This window comes from Sceloporus occidentalis, unplaced genomic scaffold (assembly GCF_023333645.1).
Source record: "Sceloporus occidentalis isolate IW3139 unplaced genomic scaffold, rSceOcc1.0.p SCAF_1, whole genome shotgun sequence".
NCBI classification, from domain to species: domain Eukaryota; kingdom Metazoa; phylum Chordata; class Lepidosauria; order Squamata; family Phrynosomatidae; genus Sceloporus; species Sceloporus occidentalis.
In genome coordinates, this window is record NW_028316981.1 from 69,259,644 (window position 1) to 69,281,504 (window position 21,861).

Consider the following 21,861-nt stretch of genomic DNA (forward strand, 5'->3'; position numbering starts at 1 on the left):
TATCCACAATGGGTACCAACCCGCTGTCTTCAGTGCTGCCACCTTGTCTGAATCCAAGCTTTCAGAGAGATAGATCTAATCTGCCCTGCAGAATTAATGTGATTTGATGCTGCTTTAACTGCCATGGCTCCATCCTGTGGAACCCTGGGTTTTGTTGTGGCACTGAACTCTCTGACAGAGAAGGCTAAATATCACACAAAACTACCAATTCCAAATTCTGTAGCATTGAGCCAGGGCAGTTAAAGCGGTGTCAGACTGCATTCTTTCTGCAGTGCAGATTAGCCCATAGTGTTTCTGGGGGCCAAAAGTTTATAAAGACATAAATCTTTATTAACCAAAGGTAAACATAACACAAGGGATGTGGTGGCTTAGTGGTTAAGACATCAATTCTGACAATCAGAAGATTGGAAGGTTGGCAATTCAAAGGCTGAGTACTGCATGATGGAGTGAGCTTCTGTCACTAGTCCCAGCTTCTGCCAGCCTAACAGTTCACAAGCAAGCAAATGTGAGCAGATAAATAGGTACCACTTTGGGGAAAAGGTAATAGCATTTAGTGCAGCCATGCTGGCCACATGACCACCAGAGCAGTCCTTGGACAACACTGGCTCTTTGGCTTTGTGACAGAGATGAGCACTGCCCCCTACAATCAGTTATGACTAAACATGTCAAGGGACTACTTTTACCTTTACCTTTTAAATGTGATATAGGAGATTATTTATTTATTACATCTAAAATACTACATTCTTGTCACGTGCATTCAACTTAGGTTAATGCAGACCCTTACTCATAACTCAAGCTCCCTTCTCTCAATCCAACTCTAGTCTGACTCAAACTGTTTTCTAACTATGCTTTACTCAAGCCCTATGCTAATTGATTCCCCACTCAAACTGAAAACTCCCAGCTGTGATTCATCTGTTTTATGCAGTTTCCCCAGACATTCCACCAATCAGCATTCCCTTCACCTTTCCATTTCTGGCATTTCTCTCCCTTTCCTCATGCTCTAATATACATGTAATAAATAAAATACATATAAAGCATGACATCCTTCCAGCAAACATCAGACAAACTTGTATAGAGAAGGATGCTCCTTCAAGTGCCAGGGTCCCATAGCAGTTTATGGTGTTGAATGTCATCACCAACACTCTGGATTCAGATCAGAAGTATGGCAGCCAGCTGGCTGTAACTTCCAAGAGGAGCCTCATAAAATAAATTTTAGTGATTTGAAAATGAAGCAGTTGTGTTTTAAAAATTAAGCCTAGGTGGCCAGTGCATTTGAGTAGATTAATACTTAATAAAAATTAAAAGTAAATTATCTCAATCTGTTTCTGTCATAAATATATTTTAAACTTGAAACTTTCAGGGAAGAATTCAGTTATCACGATTTAGATACCTATGCCAGGAAGACCTTGCCAAGCTCCTCAAAGTCCCACTTCCATCTATTGCAGTCTGTGAGCTGTTTTATGTGAGAAAAGCTGGTCCTTCAAATAACCTAATCCAGAGTCATTTAGGACTCTATATAAAATGTATGATAGCAAATGATGCCAAATATGTGGTGGGAACCTCCCCCCTCCCTGCTCTCCTATCCTTGTTACTATTATAGAGGCATTTCTTCCTGAGCTTGTGATCTCAGCTTCATGCTAGAAGTCTTGTAAAGATGATGTCTCTTCAAATGGCTTTTTGTAATTTTCTTGGATTATTAGTCTGACAAGACCAATGAAGCAGCATTAGAGAATTGGAATAGTTTCAGAGCTTTCCCCCCCAAGAAAACAGCAGATTCCTTTCCAGCTCTCATATTTTATTTTCTAATCTGTTTCCAGCTGGCAGCTTACACTTCGCCTGTTGGCAGGTCTCAACTTCATTTTACTGCTTTGAAGAATTCTAATAATGTGTATGCAAACAACATTTTGGGGAGCATCTGCCAGTTGATTGATATCTATCTATAAACCAGCAAAGGTTTTTGTTTTTAAAAGATCCAAATCCACATTGTCAAGATACTCTCTGTACATGCAAGGTAGTATTTCCAGTTTAATGACTGTGTGGGCAGTGCTACTTTTTAGGCAGAATCCAATGGACCTATTGCAGTATTCCTTAATTAGTTTTTTTTTTCAAGCATCCCCCTTTCTTTGAGCCTCTTATATCATCTGGCAAGCTGTCCCCCCAAGTTAGAAGACTCTTGGTGCCCTTCCATAACACTTCAGAGGGTGCTAACAGAAAAAAGGATCACATAAACCCTTTTTATGTATGTGCAAATGTCTTTGAATCCCAGTCCATGACTTTATTTAACAAATTTGTGTGACAGCAGGCCTACTTTGAAGAAATTACTTTGAAGTGAGATCTATTAGGAAACTATGCAAACAGTGGTAAATAAATCTGGAAGGGTTCCTTTAGTTAACAGGCTTTTGAATTTTGAGGGAGATACTTTTATGTCAAGGTTGTGCAGCAGAAATTTTGAGGAAAAGAAACTGAATTCTAACTGAATTCTATCTTCAATCGCTCTCTCTCTACAGGCTCCTTCCCTTTGGACTTCAAACATGCTCTCATTTCCCCAATTCTGAAAAAAACCTTCTCTCGACCCCTCCTCTTTGTCTAGCTATCGTCCGATTTCTCTTCTTCCTTTTCTTTCTAAGGTTTTGGAACGGGTTGTTTATTCTCGCTGTCTTGAGTTTCTTGAAGCCAACTCCATCCTCGATCCCTTTCAGTCTGGTTTCCGCCCAAGGCATTCTACTGAGACAGCTCTCACTAAGATTTTGAATGACCTTTTACAGGCCAAGGCTAATGGCCTTTACTCTGTTCTCATCCTTCTTGATTTGTCTGCTGCCTTTGACACTGTTGATCACTGTCTTCTAGTTGATATACTTTCTGACCTTGGGTTCTCAGGCTCTGTTCTTGACTGGTTTAGATCTTACTTGTCTGGCAGATCTTTTGCAGTAGTTGCAGGGGGCCAGACTTCTTCTCCTGTTCCCTTATCTGTTGGAGTTCCCCAGGGCTCTGTTCTGGGTCCCCTTCTGTTTTCTCTCTACACACTGTCCTTAGGAAAACTCATTAGCGCTCTTGGCTTTTCCTACCATCTGTATGCCGATGACACCCAGCTGTATCTTTCCACCCCTGACCTTTCTCCAAGGCTTGAACAGCAAGTTTCGTCTTGCCTCACAGCTGTTTCGCAGTGGATGTGCCATCGGCGTTTGAAGCTCAACATGTCCAAGACTGAGCTTCTTGTCTTTCCTCCTAAGTCCACCCTTCAACACTCCTTTTCTGTCTCTGTGGACAACATTTCTATTCAACCCGTCCAGCAAGCCCGCAGTCTTGGTTTTATCTTTGATTCTTCTCTGTCGTGTATCCCTCAGATCCAGACCACAGCCAAGGCTTGTAGATTCTTTTTGTACAATATTGCCAAAATCCAACCATATCTCTCTGCCTCTACTGCCAAGATCCTGGTCCATGCCCTAGTGATCTCACGACTTGATTACTGTAACGTCCTCCTGGCTGGGCTTCCTCTTTCTCACCTCCGTCCTTTAATCTCTGTCCAGCATTCAGCTGCACGCATTATCACTTCCACCCACCGCTCTGACCACATCTCTCCTGTGTTGGCATCCCTTCACTGGCTCCCCCTCCCTTTCCGCATTCAGTATAAGCTCCTGCTGTCGACATTTAAAGCCCTCCATGGGCTGGCCCCCCCTTACTTATCAGACCTTATTTCTCCTCACCTTCCCACTAGGGCTTTCCGTTCTGGTAGTCAAGGTCTGCTGTCACAGCCCAGGATTTCCTCTGCCCCATCCCGGATTCGCCCCTTTTCACTTGCTGCCCCTCACTCCTGGAACCTTCTTCCCCCACAAGCAAGAGCCATCACTTCTTTAACCAGCTTCAAAACGGAGTTGAAAACCATCCTGTTCAGAGAAGCCTTCCCAGGCATTGCATAATTGCTGCTTACTATTTGATGTTCTTTTGGTGCCTGTTTATCAAACCATTTCCTGTATTGCTATGTACTGTATATGCATTATCCTACTTGAGAGTATGTATTTTCCCTGGAAGATTAACCATCCATTATGAAGCCAAGCCCTCCCTGCAGTCCATCTGCCTTGGTCCAGGCCTTGGAGGTAGAGAGGAACTGCTGGACCTCTTACCCTTTCCCTCCACCACTCCCTTCTCCTTCTGTGTCATGTCTTTTTAGATTGTAAGCCCGAGGGCAGGGATCCGTCTAGCTAAAAAGATTGCATGTACAGCGCTGTGTAAATTTACAGCGCTTCATAAATAAAGGATAATAATAATAATAATAATAATAATAATAATACATTTTTCTTAGGTCCAAAACACACTGCACAAATAAACCAGTTTGAGACCGCTTTAACTGCCCTAGCTCATTGCTAGGGAATCCTCAGAACTGTAGTTTATTGTGGTACCAGAGCTCTCTGAGAGAGAAGGCTAAATGTCTCACAGATTTACAGTTCCCAGAATTTCCTAGCTTTGAGCCAGGGCATTTAAAGTGGTCTGAAACTGGATTATTTCTGCAGTGTGTTTTGGACCTTAGGTACCTAATAGCTTTACTCATGTAGCTCTTTCCAAAACTTAGCAAATACCTCAGCAATTGCACAGAGTTTCCCATTTTGTTTTATAGCTGAGAGAAACTATGTGTGCAGCTTGGAGGTGGGATAATATCAAACTACACTGTAATAGCGCTATTATTCCACTTTAACTGCTATTGCTGCCTCCTGTGGAATCCTGGGATTTTAGGGAGAGACATTTAGAATTTTTAGCCAGAGAGCTCTTAGGCCTCACTGAACTATAAACCGCAAATTTCCACTGGAGGTAGCCATAGCAGTTAAAATGGAATGATAGCACTATAACAGTATAGTATGGTATTGTCTCTTTGGGAAGCTGAAAAGTCCTGATTCATTTAATAACTTCCATTTCTTCTAAGCACAAGGGTAATAGCCTCAATCTCATTGTATGAAGTGTTGTATGAGCTTTGAAAGAGCATGACAGTTTTTTCATTCTGGTTAGGTAGCCCAAATGATCAAACAACTGCATAAATTCCATGTTACCTTAAAGGGTAATAATCTTCAGGTGGATGCTGGCTTGAGAAGTCAGCTGATGTGAAGGTCTAGGTGCATTGAGACATGGTTAGAGAAGGCTTTTCTACAAGAATGGGACTTGGAAGTATGGGAACAAACATTACATAAAAGGTGGATGATGTTCCTTAATTAGTCCTCAGCTGTATCCTGTGTCTTATAAATATTAATACAGTAGTTGTTATAAAATTGTTGTTACTAAGACAAACATACTTAATACAGTACTTAAGATCTGCCATTGACTGAAAATAAACTTTTCGTCTATTAGAAATAGTAATAATTGAAAAATGTTCTCACTAATATGGGCACACAAATGAAGGAATAGTATCTAATGTTATATCCCGAGTTGTTCCATTTTTAAAATACCATGTCAACAGGTGGTTGGTTCACAAGGGCTATACCAAAGTACAACTCGGTGTTCTCCTTTTTGTGGCATCTGTACACATATTTGGGCCTAATTACAGACTGTTCTAGACATTTGGAGCATGAACCTTCCATTCTGTAAGATAACATTTATTTGATTTTTCCAACATCCAAAGTTTAAAAATTCATACAAAACAACTGACAGGGTGAACCAATAACTACACAAAAAAATAAACACAACTAATAAAGAGAAGCAAAAACATTTATTTACTTCCTTACCTACAATATTTAGTTTGAAAGCATATTGTCTCTTTCATGAAATATTCCTGCTTTATTCTACTACCACTACCTGTATTCCCCCCTTCTTAATCCTGCTATTAGTAAATAAGAAATACCGTATGTATTGGACTATGAGTCGATCACATGTATAAGTCAAGGGCAAGTTTTGGGGCCAAAGTAATGGATTTTGGAATGAACTGTGGATAGGTCAAGGGTAAAACCTTGAGGTTCCTCAGGTCCATGGTGGCTCTATAGCATTTCCCTGGCAGTGGACAGAGGCTGTTTCTCTGCCACAGTGAGGAAACCCCAAGGAGCCCTGGTTGCAGCCCTTTATTCCTTGGAGTTGGATTTAAACAGTCACAGGTGCCCTCTGCCCCTTCAATCCCTCCAAGAAACCTAATTTTACAGTAGACTTTCCCCGTAATGGAAGCTCTTTATTGCTGGCCCATCCACAGTTGTCTGCAGCGGCCGCCTTGTCTTCTCAAAGAGGATGAGGAGGAGGCAGGGGTGAAGAGTCCATTGGGGCAGAGCCAAACATAAGGCAGGCTAAGGCAGGCAGGGAGAGAAACTGTGTGTGTGCTGGACTAGAGAAAGTGGGGAGGAAGGTGTGTGTGTTTGTGATCAGCTGTTGCTCTGTGAGAAATAAAAATCACCCTGCACTCCCTTTGCTTCCAGCAGCCCAGGCAGATAAGGAAAGTGGGGAGGAAGGTGTGTGTCTGTGTCACCGAATGAGCTGACATCATCAACATTGCCATTTTGATACGTATACAAGTCAACCCAGGAATTTGGGGTCAATTTCTGGGCATGAATATCTCGACTTATAGACAAATATATACGGTACCTTTGTCCCTCTTCTTCTTAATTTCTTAATCCTGAACTCCCACAGTTGCCATATCTCTTCATTTTTTATTCAAGTAGCTAATCACACTATTCCAGTATTTCTTAAATTACTTCAGGTCTCCATCACAAATCTGCCTAGATAATCTGTCCATTTCAGCCATATACATTTTCAAGAACCAGTCTTCAGTTGTGGGAATCTTCTCTTTCCTCCACATCCTGGCATATAAATGTCTTGCAGCCGTTATCATATAAAACAAAACTCGCCCATGTTTTTTTCTGGGTCCTCATCTGGCATGTTTAGCAAAAATAAATCTGGTTTCAAGAACTTATTAATTTGTAAAATATCATTTATCAGCTTTAGTATTTACAGCCAATACTTTTTTACTTTGGGACAGGACTACCACATAGGGTAGAAGGTGCCTGTCTCTTTTAAACATTTCCAACAATGATTATTTGTCCCTTTGTACATTTTAGGGTCAAATGTCAAGATAACCTTGAGAAAAATCTAATCTGTCATAACCGGTGACCAATCTAGCTGCCACGTATTGAACTAATTGAAGCTTCTGAACTTGGTACAAAGGTAGCCCCATGTAGAGCACATTGCAGAAATCTAAACGAGAGATTACCAGTGCAAGTACCACTGCTGCAAGGTCCTTTTGGTTCAGGTAAGGGCGTAACAGCCGAAGTTGGTACCAAGCACTCCTAGCCGTCACTTCTACTTGAGATGACAACTGTAGAGACAGATCCAGGAGTACTCCCAAACTGCGAAATTCATTCTTTAGGGGAAGTGTGACCCCGTCCAGGACAGGTTGACAAAATTCCTTGCCTGGGCCAGGGGTTCCTATTGCAAGTACCTCCGTTTTCTCTGGATTCAACCTGAGTTTGTTTTCCCTCATCCAGCCCATTTAGAGGAGAGATGCCATCCTTGGTCACTGCAATAGTCGGAGGCATAGAGAAATAAATTTGAGTGTCATCAGCGTACTGATAACACTGCGCCCCATGCCTCTGGAAACAACTAAAACTTTACAACAAAAATTTTAAAAATGCCCATTGCCTTTGTTTCTGTGTTACTGTAGAATATTTCAAGTGTTTAATATTAACATGCCTTTTCTGAATGTTGCATAGACATCCTTATTTACAGACTTTTTTCTGCTTTTCAGCATTCATCTCTCTGTGTAACTCAAATAAATCATTTTCACCAGCATTCCCCCTGCAAATCTCTTTCTTGGCTTCTGATGTTGTTTTACAACTTTCTTACCCTCTCCATAATTTACATTGAAGGAATGTGATGAATGTAAATCAGCTAGATTACTGTACTGTCTAGACCAGGGGTAGGCAACCTGCGGCCCGCGGGCCGGATGCGGGCCGGATGCGGCCCGGCAAGGCCTTGGGACCGGCCCCAGCCCAGTCCTGCCACTGATTGCCGCCGGGGCCTTTGGCCTCTCGCGCGCAGGGGCAAGGGGGGCAATTGTCTATAGATGCCTCAGAAACATGCATTTATATTAACATTTTTTTAAAAATCAGCAATTTTTTTTGCGTGTCCTCCACTTTTTTTAAAAAAAAAGTGTCCCCCATTTGAAAATGTTGTCCTACATTTGTCCCAGTTTATTTATTTATTTAATTTTTAAAAATTTATTCATTTATTTATTTATTGGCTTTGGCCCCCCCAGTTGTTTGAGGGTCAGCAACCCGGCCCCCAGCTCAAAAAGATTGCCTACCCCTGGTCTAGACTATAAAGTTTAATACTGCTATGTGACGTTTAGGCAGGTAACTAACTATAACTTGTATGTAAAGTCGAAGGCTTATGTGCTTATATAAACTGGCATTTCAATCTTATTTCTAAGTTAGTGAAAAATAGCATTAAGAGAATCTGCCTTCCCTCCAGGGCTTTGCAGTTGTAGATCAGGTTGAGAGCTTTTCTCTAATTTTCATACTAGTTTAAGCTACAACCATAAAGAGTATGTCTCACCAGTATTCAGGCTGTTTCAATTACCACATTCTCAGTCGGCATCATATTAACTTTTTCAGGGTGACCTTTCAATTTCTTTCTTACTAAGTAAGCTACCTTAAATTTTGCTTCCCCTTGTTTTTATTATATAAACATTTCTTCATTTGTGTTTAACAGAATGGGCAGATTCAGTAGTTTTGCACCATGCTAAATGTAAAAGAGAACACTGGATTTAAAGTGTTCAAATTATAAATAGATTGCACACCAAAAGTCTTGAATTAAGGGCTAGTGCAAAGTAAAGTGTGCTGTATTAATAATAAAATATCAAAAATTCCAGGTATATTGGATTATAGTGTTGATTATTCCTAACCATTAGTCATGATGTTTAGCACTGATTGGAATTGTAGTTCAGATCATCTAGAAGGAGCTAGGCTGCCTATCCTTGAGCTGAAAGATAATTACTGACAAAGAACCTTTGTACTGAAAGCTTGAGTAATTCCTAGAATACCACTATAATGCTCTTCATAAGTATTCAATTGCAGTTTACTCTGAAATAATAGATGGCATTTCAGAAGATAAAAATTGGGGAAATTCCTAATTCAGATGAGCAGAGTATGTAGTTAAGTTGGTGTAACTGGCAGTCTGCTGATTATCCTTAATTCTCTTTCAGTGAAACGCTTTAGAGAACCAAAACATGAAAGACGTCCATGGAGGATTTGGTAAGAGTGTTAAGTATAATTCCTAGACTATATTCCTCTTTCCTAGATGGTTATCTTTGTAGACTTTGGGTAATATAGTACAAAAGGTGGGTAATTGCAACCTGATTAGTGCTTTTCAGATTGTATGTGCATAGAAGCAGAGATGTCCATGGATATGAACTCTTGATTCTGATGTTGCCCAACAAACTTTGGGTGGCTAATTCAAAATATGAGGCACTGTAGTAGATTTAGAAATTTTAAATCCCCCCCCCCAAAAAAAATCACCTTTTTAGAGCAAAAATATAATAGGCAATATGGATTCTTTTTTCCCCTTTTTTTATCTTACCATAGTTTGCTAGACATTCTGAAGTAAATCCCTTGTCCTAATTAGAGATTGGTTTTGCTTTCAAAGCCTATTATAAGCTTTGTTAGCTTCAGTAATGCACTCCTACTGTCAAACCTAAAGCTGCTAGCCTCTTCCTATAATCAAATTATGGTTGTGAAGAACCCAGCATTTTAAGAAGACTACCAAGCACTGGCTCTCTAGAATTCTCAGTGTGGCCCATGCCATCTCATCCACATTCTATAAAAATTATTTGCATCATCTTCAAGGCTGTAAAGCTGATGCCTTAATAGAGCTGTATTTTACACTACTTGATATTACTTTTCTCAGTGTCTCTTGGCATTCTCTTCAGGTGAGCAGTAGAGGTGTCAGGGAGGGTAGAAAGTAATAGAGAATCATCACAGTATGTGTGTCTTTACTAGCTATTAAGCTAAAAATCTAAGGAATAGGTGGTGGTAGCATCATGTAGAGACTTGGATATCAGTAATTTGGGTAAAAATATCTAGGGCTAGCCATGTTAGCCATATAGCAAATCCAATAACATCAAAACCATGATACCTTTATTGGGCTAACCAAAAATCTGCCAGTGACCACATGGCCAAAGGGGGAGATGCCAGCCTGCAGATAGCCCTCCCTACCATCTGAACTAAGACCAGAAAAAGAAAATACAGTACAGGCCTATGACTAACATCTTCAATTTCTTTCTCCTGTTTGCCTGATGAAGAAGCCAATATGATTTTGAAAGCTTGCAGCATGTAATTGTGCATTTTGTTTGTTCTAATAAAGGCATCATTATTTGGATGTTATAGTAATTTGGGTAGAATTTGAAAGAAGTCTCTGACATCTGCATTTGAATAACAGGAAGCATATCATTGGTATATGTAAAGTTCAGCTTCCCTGCTAATTGGCCTTATGAATATGAGGTATTTATATGTTTTTTTTTCTTTCCTTCAGTTAGATAAGTAAATTTGAAAATCCAGTAGTAAGGTAGATAGCCAGGCATGGAGAAACAGAATTTAATTTTTTTTTCAAACATCTTTTGTTGATGTATTGTCTTTCTAAACCTTACAATATTCTAGTGAAGAATTCTGTGCCATTAATGTTTAATGTGATTTTCCCCTTTTAATCTTTCTGTAGGTTTTTGGATACTTCTAAACAAGCCATAGGGATGTTATTCATCCACTTTGCCAATGTTTATTTATCAGACCTTACTAAAGAAGACCCTTGTTCACTGTAAGTAATATATTTTTGAGTGAACAATCTTACCTCAAGTTCAGTTGATAAAGATGCAAAAATCTGTGTTGACGGTTTTTCATAATAAGTAGCTGCACATCTTGCATTACTTATGCTGTTTTTTCTATTGTAAGTAATGGTTGGACATACTTCAGGAATGAAAATGCCTACCAACCTCTGGTGTGGAGCAATTGGGGCCATAGAGGGAGGTTTTTTTGTTTTTGCTTTTTAAACACACCAAATATATGGATAATGCTTTCCCCAAAATACACAAATTTAGAACCCTAAGTTAATTTTTTATTGTCAAGTTCTGTATTCCACAAGGTGGAGCAGTTCTACAGTATAAATTGAGAAACAGACACGGGCAATCAGAAGTATAAGAGTTACACAGCTTGATATTTATCAAGCTAAGATTGCCCTCTGGTGGAGTCTTTTATAATAACTACACACCTAAACCCATCAGTACTCTATCACTTCTTGTTGTGTGCCTTCAACACATTTCTGACTTATGGTGACCTATCATGGGTTTACTTGGCAAGATTTGTTCAGAAGTGGGTTTACCTTTGCTTCCCACTGAGGCTGAAAGAGTGTGACGTGCTCACAGTCACCCAGTGGGTTTCCATGCCTCAGTGGGGATTTGTACTCTGGTATACAGAGTCATAGTCCAATTCTCAAACCACTATGCTACATTGGCTCTCTATCACAATATGCCTGGGTGTGCCAGTATTTGCTATACTGGCATGATCATAGGAAGGAGGCAGTAACCAAGAACACTGGCAACACAGCCAAATGAAACACCCATCATGCTCATTAAGTTGAGGAGACAGAACATTCCTAAGCATCCAATTGCACTAATACCATATACATAACCAAACTGAATTTTGCCAGTCAGTAATAGGGTGGCACCAAAGACTGGTATTAATCTTTTAAAAAGTTGTAAGTCAGAAATGTCTTAAAGCAGAGCTGAATTCATCAGGCTTAAAATCCATTAATCTAATCATTAATTGACCAAAGGTTTCAGCCTTTACCCTCACAATGAGAAATAATACATTTCACTTTTGCATAGGTTACATAGAAGTTAAAACTCTTACATCAAAGAGGAAGTGTAGAGAGCCTGTGGTCCACTTTTTCTTTCAGTTTTTCCCTACCTGTTTTGGGTTTGTTTGTTTTTGCTATTGTGTCCTAGTCTTGGTTGAGAAGGTAAATAGTAAAGTGGTTTAGAGCCGTTATATTGCATAGTGGGTGAGGTCAAAAAGAACATGCAATACAAGGATATATTCATATTGTACACTGACATTGCTGTTCATTTGTATCTGGAAGGTGTTATAGCCTAGATGTTAGATTTTGTGTTACATTGCTGTTAATTATGTAAACTGCTGAGCATTAAGGCTAAAAATATAGAAGCACTTTCAAGGGCTTAGTAAAGATGATGGGTGGTAGTAATAAGGGTAGTTATTTTGATTTTTACCATTACATAACTAAAGTATGTCCATCCTTAGGTGCCTTTTGTTTTTGTTTTTTTCATCATCTTAGGTACCTTATCAACTTTCTGTTGGATGCCACTTTAGGAATGCTGCTAATTTATGCTGGAATACGGGCAGTAAGCAGCATTGTTGAATGGCAACAGTGGGAGTCTCTTCGCTTTGGTGAATATGGTAAGGATTTTAATTCTTAGCATGCTTTATGCCATTTAGTCACATCATTAGAAATTATGCAACATGGCTTTTTCCAAAGATGCAGATAATAGATGACTTCAAATGGCCAAAATATGGTCTTGTTTTGCTATACAGATTTCCAGAAAACCTATATAGCATACTTTGTGCTTTAGATAGCAGCACCGCAATGTAATAGGAGTGGGGTTTTTTAAAGCTTTGAAACATAGATTTTGAATCATAGGTGCAGTAGAGACCGCCGAAAAACAGCGGCCTGCCAGCACCTATTTTTTTGCCGGAGGGAAGCTGCAGCTGCCAAACCGTGCGGCTTCCCTCTGGCGGAAAAAGAACCCATGAAAAGTGGGTTCTTTTTACGCCGCAAGGGTGGCATAACGAGTGCGCCACTGGCGCACTCGTTACATAAGTGCCGTGTGGTGCTTACATAACAGTGGTGACGCCCATGTATACAGAGCGTCTCAATTATTATGCCCTCATCACATGCTAGGTTTGCAGGGTGTGTGGGCGCTCCGCCCCTAGGCAACCCTAGCACGTGACAAGGGCGTCACTGGGGCTCGTTTGTACCAGGCCATAGCCTCCTTTTCAGTGGCTGCCACCTGGGTTTGGAACTCTCTTTCAAGGGAAGCTACATTGGTTTCTCTAGCAGATGAAAACCTTTTCTGTTCAGATGGGGTTTGGCAATTGAAATTACTCCAGAGTAGAAGTCTCATATCCTCAACTTTTTGAGACTTTTAAAAACAAATTTTGAAAATTTACTAAGAGTAATTCAACACATCTTTTTTGATCTGAGAGAGATTAATATGTTTAAAACAAGTCCACATAAAGGGGGGAAAAGAATAAAATAGAGAGGAAACCAAATATAACTTCAATATTTTGAATATTGCTACTTTTGAAAAGCTACTTGTTGAAAAGGCTCTGACCTAAATCCAGTAGCAGTGGGATTTTCATCTCCTCTTCCTAAATACAGTGTAGTTCTTAAACCTTTTTGAAAAGCTGCTACCCTTTAAGAAGCTTGCCATTTTTTTCTTCATTCAAAAATATCTGCCTTTATATTAAATATACACTATGTTTTGAGACATATTCCAGTTTTTTCGGTTGCAACTATATGTGTATTTGCTTGGCAGTAGATGCTGCTTAACACAGAATGGTTATGCTTAAATGCCCAGGGTTGCACTGCTGCTGGCTTTTTTGAAAATCACTTTAGAGTTTCTCTTCTCATTGTAGGGTTACCACTTAAAGTACCTGAGTACAGTTTGTTTTTCAAAGGCTGCTCTAGAACTTGGAAATGTTACTTTTTTGGACTACATCTTACAGAATCCCTCTGCCAATGTGACCATTAATAATACTGCCTCAAAGACTATATAATCCAAAAAATAATAACTTTTCTAGCTCTGCCATCATCTATATTTCTAACTACTGTACACCAGGTAATACAGGTTAGTAATTACATCCTTTTCAGCATGCTGTGAGCTAATCTGAGCTAATCAATACTATTGGTATTCCCATTGGCCTGAGCCATATAGAAGTAGCTATTGTTGGTAATACCAAAGCAGGCACTCAGGAGTATTTATATCAATAACCCTTCACACCACACCATTTCATTGTGAAATTAGAATTGCCAGTTATTTCCATCAGAAAATCCTCCAGTGCATTCAAGAATTCATCAGATTTCAGTTGCACTGGCTGCTAGAGCTGAAATAACTTTGTCTTGAAGTCGTGACATATTGAGTATATTTGCAGAGGTAAACTAAATTAGACTGCTGCCCAATGGAGAATATTTTCATAAGTGCCTATAAATAATAAAATGAGCATTCTCTACTCCCTGATTTTACTAATGATACAAATATTGACCTTCCATTTTCATATTGTCATCTATGAGATAATCTGCTATTCTAGACATAGAAATGGATCCCTAGTGATTCATTGTTTCATGTTATTTGTGTTGGACACTCACTCAGTTCTTACGTAGAAAGCCTTTCTTAGACAGGGATTTAGTATGCATTAAGAAAACTGATACTACAATATACGGGAAAAAACTGCTGGCAATACAAGGAAAGTGGAGGAGTCTGAGACTAGCAAGTATCTTGTGTTCACAGTTGTCTTAAATATAGAGAATATTATTTTGGTAGAGAAAAGGGCAATCTGGAAAGAACCAGTAAACTACTACTGTTTATTTGTTGTCCCATTGTAGATGTAATGCTACTGATCTGTCAAGAGAACGACCAGGAGCAGGTTAAGCGCTTCCAAACTTCATAACCTATCCCATGAAAATCAAGGCCTTCCTTGTTTTGCCAGTATTAATTATGTGGTTTCATATCTTCATGAATGTTAAGGCAGTATCACTCTTCAAATACAGCTGGAAACTAGTTAATATTTAACTAGTAGGTAGGCCTATACTATATAAGACTTCATTTCATCTGATGCTGACCAGGGATTGAAGATCACAACAGGCAGTCCTCTAGCCTCCTCCTAATTTTTCAGGCAGTTTTAGTAGTGTTTTATCTTCATAATGCCCTGTCATCTTTGCTTTGACCTAAGAAGCAGTTTCACAAGGACTTAGTCAGTGCTTTCTATTGCTGGGTTACCTCATTCAGCAGGTAATGGCAACTATATTTGGGTAGTATAAAATGTATGTCATTGCAAACTATTAATTTTTTAAAAAATAAAACAAAACTGTGTCTATTATATGTGTTTCAGCAGATAATCTAATTATTTACCATGCCCTTTCAGTCCTAGAAGTAAATTGTACATTTGAAAATACTACTGTTTGAACTTGAAATAAGTAGTATAATTACTGATTTATATTTAGTGCTTGTCCACAGTTCTGCCCATTTATTATTATTAGAATTTATTTATTTATTTAGCACCATCAATATACCTGTGCATATAAATAATAAAGGAAGGTGAGCATGTAATTGAAGGGTAGATGCCAATATAAGAATCTAATCCTTCTTTTGGATTAGCCTAGTGATGGAGGAATTCTAACAGTGAATGGGTTATATAGCATAGAAGAAAAAATTAGCCTTATGTGTTGATCCCCCTGATGTTACATGCAATTATGTTTATTTTTAATAGTCAAATAGGCTTATAAATAATTAAAAGATATTTATTTCAGCTTTTTCATAACTAATTTAATATGCTTAAACTTAATAAATTCCAAGGTGTTATACAGTAGAAAACAGAATAGAAAACAGAACCTTGCCAGCAGGCTAGCAGTGTAAATAAACAGAAGGTAAGGGATAAGGGAATATAATAACTATGACTTGGTTTCAGAATCCCATCTGTAATGTTGATCTCTGCCAAAGTAAAGAGTAGAAACTTGTTTTTTCTTTTTTTTTAATCAGAACCAAAAATCCCTGTAATTTATAAGTTGCCAAAATGTATCTTCAGACAGAGGAAGAAAAAGAAGAGAAAGAAAGACATTAGAGTACGAGAGATGCTAATTTTTCCCCTTCTTGCTGTACACATTGTATGACATCCAGGTAGGAGGTGAGGGTGAAATGCCTTAGTTTTTCTGAAGATTCTGTCAAAAATAGTGCTACATTTAGTTAGTCCCCAGGACGTTGACTCCACAACCCTGTATATGTACTTGAAAATAAATCCCACTGAGTTCAGTGGGATTAGCAACAGGAAAATACATGAAAGATGGCAGTTGGAAAACCTTCCACCATCTCTATAATAATAATAGCAAGCAATACTTCAAATGTTAAACAGCAAAAAAAAAAAAAAAAAGCTACTGATAAAATAAATGGGAAGGTATCCAGAGGATTAGGAAAACTGTGAGGTTTACAGCCAGAAGGAGGGGAAACCCAAAAAAGTACCTATGAGGACAAAAGTCCAAAAAGGCATCGGGTGAGGACTGGCCATCTTCACTGGCCTCCAACAATCATGGAATGTTGAGGATCAGTTGGAAAAGAGAAACAGAGGACAAGAGTGAATTAGCTTCAAGTGTTTAAGAGGAGAGTGTGGCTGAAACCCTGAATGGCAATATTCTTATTAAGTGCTGAGGATATACTGCAATATTCTGTAAAAGATCTCATTGCAATGTTTCTGTCCTGCTAGCTAGTTCTCTACCCAGAAAAGCAGAGAATGATACAAATGGAAACATAGACTACAATGATAAAAATAGTCAAAAGGACATAAAACATGAAATACATCAACATTAAAATGTATATCAGGTGCAGAGAAGGCATTAAACGCATGTTGAAAGTAACATATATGATAGCCCTGTTTAAGTATTTGAAAAGGTGTCATATTGAGGATAGGGCAAGCTTGTATTCTGCTGCTCCAGAGAATAGGACCCGAAACAGTGGGTGCAAGCTACAAGAAAGAGGTTCCACCTCAACCTTAGGAGGAAGGAACTTCCTGACAGTGATAGCTGTTTGACAGTGGAATACACTGCCTCAGAAAGTGGTGAAATCTCCTTCTTTGGAGGGTTTTTAAATAGAGGCTGGATGGCCATCTGTCAGGGATGCTTTGATTGTGAGTTCCTGCATGGCAGGGGGTTAGCCTGGATGACCCTTGTGGTCTCTTCCAACTCTGTGATTCTATGATTCTGTGTTAATGTTCTCTGGAAAAAAACTCTTGAAGAGAATTCCTGGAGGATCTTGATTTGGAGAGTATGCTGTAGAGCTACTGTACTAACACAGGGAATGTTGTATTTCTTGAATTCTCTCTGTAGAAAATAGAAGCTATGTTGCCTCTAGCTGAGAAATGAGAGTACTGAGGGCCACTTGTACAGATATTCTCTAAATTATAAAGTTGAAGTTTTCCTAGTAAAGAAAAAGTCATAACCTTTAATATACACAAAATAAGTCATAGAAGGTAAGCCTACAAAATAGTTAACGCTTCAGACTCCATACTGAACAAAAAGAAAAAAGAAATGATCCCAATATAACATTTCAAAATCTGTATTGGAATAGCTAGACTTGAAGTTTTATTGCTGATTTTTAAAAATGATTTATAATTAACTTTTTACCCTGAATCCCTAGACAGAATTAAGTGCGAGTCCTTCAATATTTTTTCTTTAAGGAATGTCAAGACTTCCTGTTGAGTATGCAAGTGTCTATAGCACTGACATAAAAATATCATAAACATTGAGACCAGCAAGTAAAATATCTGGTATATGTCTTTCAAAGCTTTGCCAGAAAAGGAAATGGCCAGGGTTTATTTCACATTACAGCTGTTTAAAGGTATTTGAGTTTCCATTGCACAGTTCTCAGGCTCAGCTGTTAGTCTATATTTGAAGATACCGTAAAACTAACTTGAAAGTAAAGGATAAAGAATAGCTGTGTCTTAGAAGAGCTGACACTGCATATTAAAAACCATATAGCAAAGTGATCTGTGTTTACAAGCTTTTAAAAATTCATCTTATTTCTGGGACTTAGTTCCGTGCTCCAACTCTCTAATAACCAGGAACTTTGAACCAGTGTTCTTCTTAGCATGTTTTAGGCAGTCCAGGTCTACCTTCAGATAAATAAGCAATTTCATTTGCATGTAATTAAAAAATCCTACAGTGACTTCAGTTCTGTCATTTTAATAGCTTTCCTGTTCATTTAATTATTGTAGTAAAATATTTTGAGAATTTATCTTCTTTGGAGGCTAGAAAAACATGGATACAGTGTGCATCTTAAAAGAACATGACTGTTCTTTTAGTTTGCTTTCTGTACCTGGGAAGAAGCTGAAAGCCAACTTGAATTTGTTGTTGTTGTATGCCTTCAAGTCATTTCCAATTTATGGCAACTCTAAGACGAACCTATCATGGGGTTTTCTTGTCAATATTTATTCAGAGGTAGTTTGCCATTGCCTTCCCCTGAGGCTGAGAAAGTGTGACTTGCCCAAGGTTACCCAGTGGTTTTCATGGCCACACAGGGAAATATGAATGCATAGAACAACTTTAGTAATAGTGCAAATTAATTCAGACCTAATATCAAATTAATTTGCTGGAAGTACTGATTAGTCTATAAAGAGGTTCGGTGAGGCATTTGGTTTAATCCTGAATGGCATCCAACCTGCAAGGCAGCTGAAGAAAGATGGACTTGTTAAACCTTAATGAATCATGTGTACAGCTGACATAATACAGTGGATCCTTGGTATCTGCTGGGATTTGATTCCAGGATATCCTCACCCCATGCATACCAAAATCTGGGAATGCTCAAATCCCATTATATACAGTGGTGAAGTAAAGTAGTGTCTCTTATACAAAATGGCAAAACAAAGGTTTGTTTTTTGGATATTTTTTTAAAGATATTTTCAAGCCATGGGTGGTTGAAACAGAGACTGTAGTTCCTTCTCTGAAATGAAGAAGGGCCTAACAATGCCTTTGTGAAGTCCACAAGGAGAATATTAGGGCAGTATTAGTACTCTTCTGCTCATGTTTACTGTTAGCTTCTGTCATCTGACAAGAAAATAGAATATCTTGTCCTACAGTGATTTAGAGATATAATACCTCTGATACTGGAGATATGTAGATGTTGTGATTAGTAGACATTGATAGTCTTGTCCTCCATTAATTGTCTAACTTCTCATTAATGTATTTAGGTTGGTGGCATCATATATCTTGCAGAAGCCAATATCGTCATTTTATGCTGTGTGAGATGAGGAACTACTTGTGTCCTGAATTTCAGCAGGGAGAAATGTAAGGTAGAAAAATTAGGCAGAAACACAGATATAGGATGGGGGGACACCTGGACTGACAACAATGCAGGTGAAAAGGATCTAGGAGTCCTAGTAGACCACAAGTTGAACATGAATCAACAGTGGGATGCTGCAGCTAAAAAGGCCAATGTGATTCTAGGCTGCATCAATAGAAGTATAGTATCTAGATTGAGGGTAGTAATAATGCCATTCAACTTAAGGCAACTACAGTGGTACCCCGGGATACGAATTCACCGCGTTACGAAATTTCCGGGGTACGAAAAAGTTACATTGGAAAAAACTGTTCCGGGTTACGAAGGATTTTTCGGGTTACGAAATTAATTCCGGCGCGAAATTCAAATCGGAAGCCGCGGCTAGCGGCTTTCCAGCGCCTTTTCGGGTTGCGAAATGTATCGGGTTACGAACGGCGCCGCAGAACGAATTAAATTCGTAACCCGAGGTACCACTGTATCCAAATCCCCCCCAGGGGTGGAGGACCTATTAGGATGGTCCACCGTCGAAGGCTGATGGAACCCAAAAGGTTCCAAGAAGCCTTAGAGGGGTAAATGGTTGAATCTGACAGCGATTCTGTTGATGCCCTGACTAACATCTGGGATAATGATCTCTCCAGGGCTATACACAGTATCGCTCCTTTCCGACCCGCTTCTAATAAGAAACCCTAGTATACGGAAGATCTTCAGGAAATGAAGTGGGCTGCGCAACGACTAGAGCGCAGCTGGTGGAGACACCAGCGCTTATCCAACAAGACACTCCATGAGGCTCTTTTGAAGTCTTATGGAGTGGCAATAAGTGCAGCAAAGAACTCTTTCTATGCTGCAGGTATTGCATCTGCAGAGTCACATCCAGCAGAGCTGTTCAGGGTGGTTAGGGAGCTGACTCAGCTTCCTCCCACTCTGAACCCTATTTTAGAACCAATTAAGGCCTGCTGTGACGATTTTAACAACTTCTTTGCAGATAAAATCTCTCAATATAAGGGCTGACCTCGACGCTGGCATTTCAACTGAGACAATAGAAGAGGTGTCCAGAGCTTCCGTGGACTCCATTAAACTGGATCACTTTGAGTTTGTTGATACCAATGAAGTGAACAAGCTTCTTGGAAGTGTTAGGAGGACGACGTGTTCTCTCGATCCCTGTCCCTTCTGGCTGACCGCCCAGGGTGGTGATGCTGTAACATCATTATTGCAATGCATAATCAATGCATCATTCAGGGAGGGTAAATTTCCATCTAGTTTAAAATTGGCAACAGTTAAACCGTTGCTCAAAAAACCCTCCCTGGACCCCCTGGTGAGAAATAACTATAGACCGGTCTCATTATTGCCATTTTTAGGTAAGATGATCGAGAGGGCAGTTGCCTTCCAACTCCAAGCAGTCTTGGATGAAGCCGATTATCTGGACCCATTTCAAACTGGCTTCAGATCGGGATATGGAGTTGAGACTGCCATGGTCGCCTTAGTCGATGATCTCCGTCTGGGCATCGACAGGGGAAGTGTGACCTTGTTGGTGCTTTTGGACATCTCAGCGGCTTTCGATACCATTGACCACGCTGTCCTTCTGGAATGCCTGAGAGAGTTAGGTATCGAGGGCACTGCGCTCCAGTGGTTCCGTTCCTACCTCTCGGGTAGATTCCAGATGGTGCAGTTGGGGGACACTTGCTCCTCTAAGAGGGAACTGACATCTGGTGTCCCTCAGGGAGCTATTCTGTCCCCCACTTTGTTTAACATTTACATGAAACCGCTGGGAGAGATCATCCGGAGACATGGGGCGCGGTGTTATCAGTACGCTGATGACACCCAAATATATTTCTCTGTGTCTCCAACTGATGCAGTGACTAAGGATGGCGTCTCTCCTCTGAATGCCTTCCTGGAGTTGGTAATGGACTGGATGAGGGAAAACAAACTCAGTCTGAATCCAGAGAAAACGGAAGTACTGGTGATAGGTTCCCCAGGCCTGGGGAAGGAAATTTATCCACCTGTCCTGAATGGGGTCACACTTCCCCTGAAGGACGAAGTTCGCAGTTGAGGAGTACTTCTGGACTTGTCCCTGCAGTTGACATCTCAAGTGGATGCGACGGTCAGAAGTGCTTGCTATCAACTTTGGTTGATACGCCAACTGCGACCCTACCTGGGCCAAAGGGACCTTGAAACTGTGGTACATGCTCTGGTAACCTCTCGCTTAGATTTCTGTAATGCACTCTACATGGGGCTACCCTTGTACCAAGCTCGGAAGCTACAGTTAGTACAAAATATGGCAGCCAGACTGGTCACTGGGGCATCTAGGTTTGACCATATAACGCCTATTTTGAAAAATCTTCCCTGGCTGCCCATGCGCTTCCGAGTGCAATACAAGGTGTTGGTTATTACCTATAAAGCCCTATATGGCTTGGGCCCGAGTTACTTGAGGGACCACGTCCCCCCATATAATCCGCCCCACACACTCAGAACATCCGGGAAGAATCTGTTGGAAGTCCCTTCATCCAAATATGTCTCCACTTACCAAAAGTGGAATGATCTTCCTGAGGAGCTCCGTCTGACGACCCCCCTAGAAACATTTAAAAGGCGATTGAAAACCCTTCTCTTTTGTCAAGCCTTCCCCCCTGAAGAATGAAGTTGTGTATTCTGTTGCCATCGATTCTCTGTTTTACCCTTTGAATGATTGTGTTGGAGTTTTTAGTGTTATATATTGTATATTTACAATATGGATTTTTATGAGATGTGTTGTACTTGGTTTTATCGACTGTAAACCGCCTTGATCTTTGGAAAAGCGG

General features: G+C 39.8%; 1 protein-coding gene across 1 annotated transcript in view; it reads left to right on the forward strand.

Annotated features, from left to right (window-relative positions):
- STIMATE (STIM activating enhancer) overlaps positions 1-21,861 on the forward strand; it is a 50,425-nt gene that overhangs the window by 16,145 nt on the left and 12,419 nt on the right. The window contains exons 2-4 of the mRNA XM_089524032.1: positions 9,167-9,215; positions 10,675-10,770; positions 12,304-12,425. Of these exons, the coding sequence (XP_089380158.1) occupies positions 9,167-9,215; positions 10,675-10,770; positions 12,304-12,425 (267 nt within the window). The remainder of the gene's footprint in view (positions 1-9,166; positions 9,216-10,674; positions 10,771-12,303; positions 12,426-21,861) is intronic.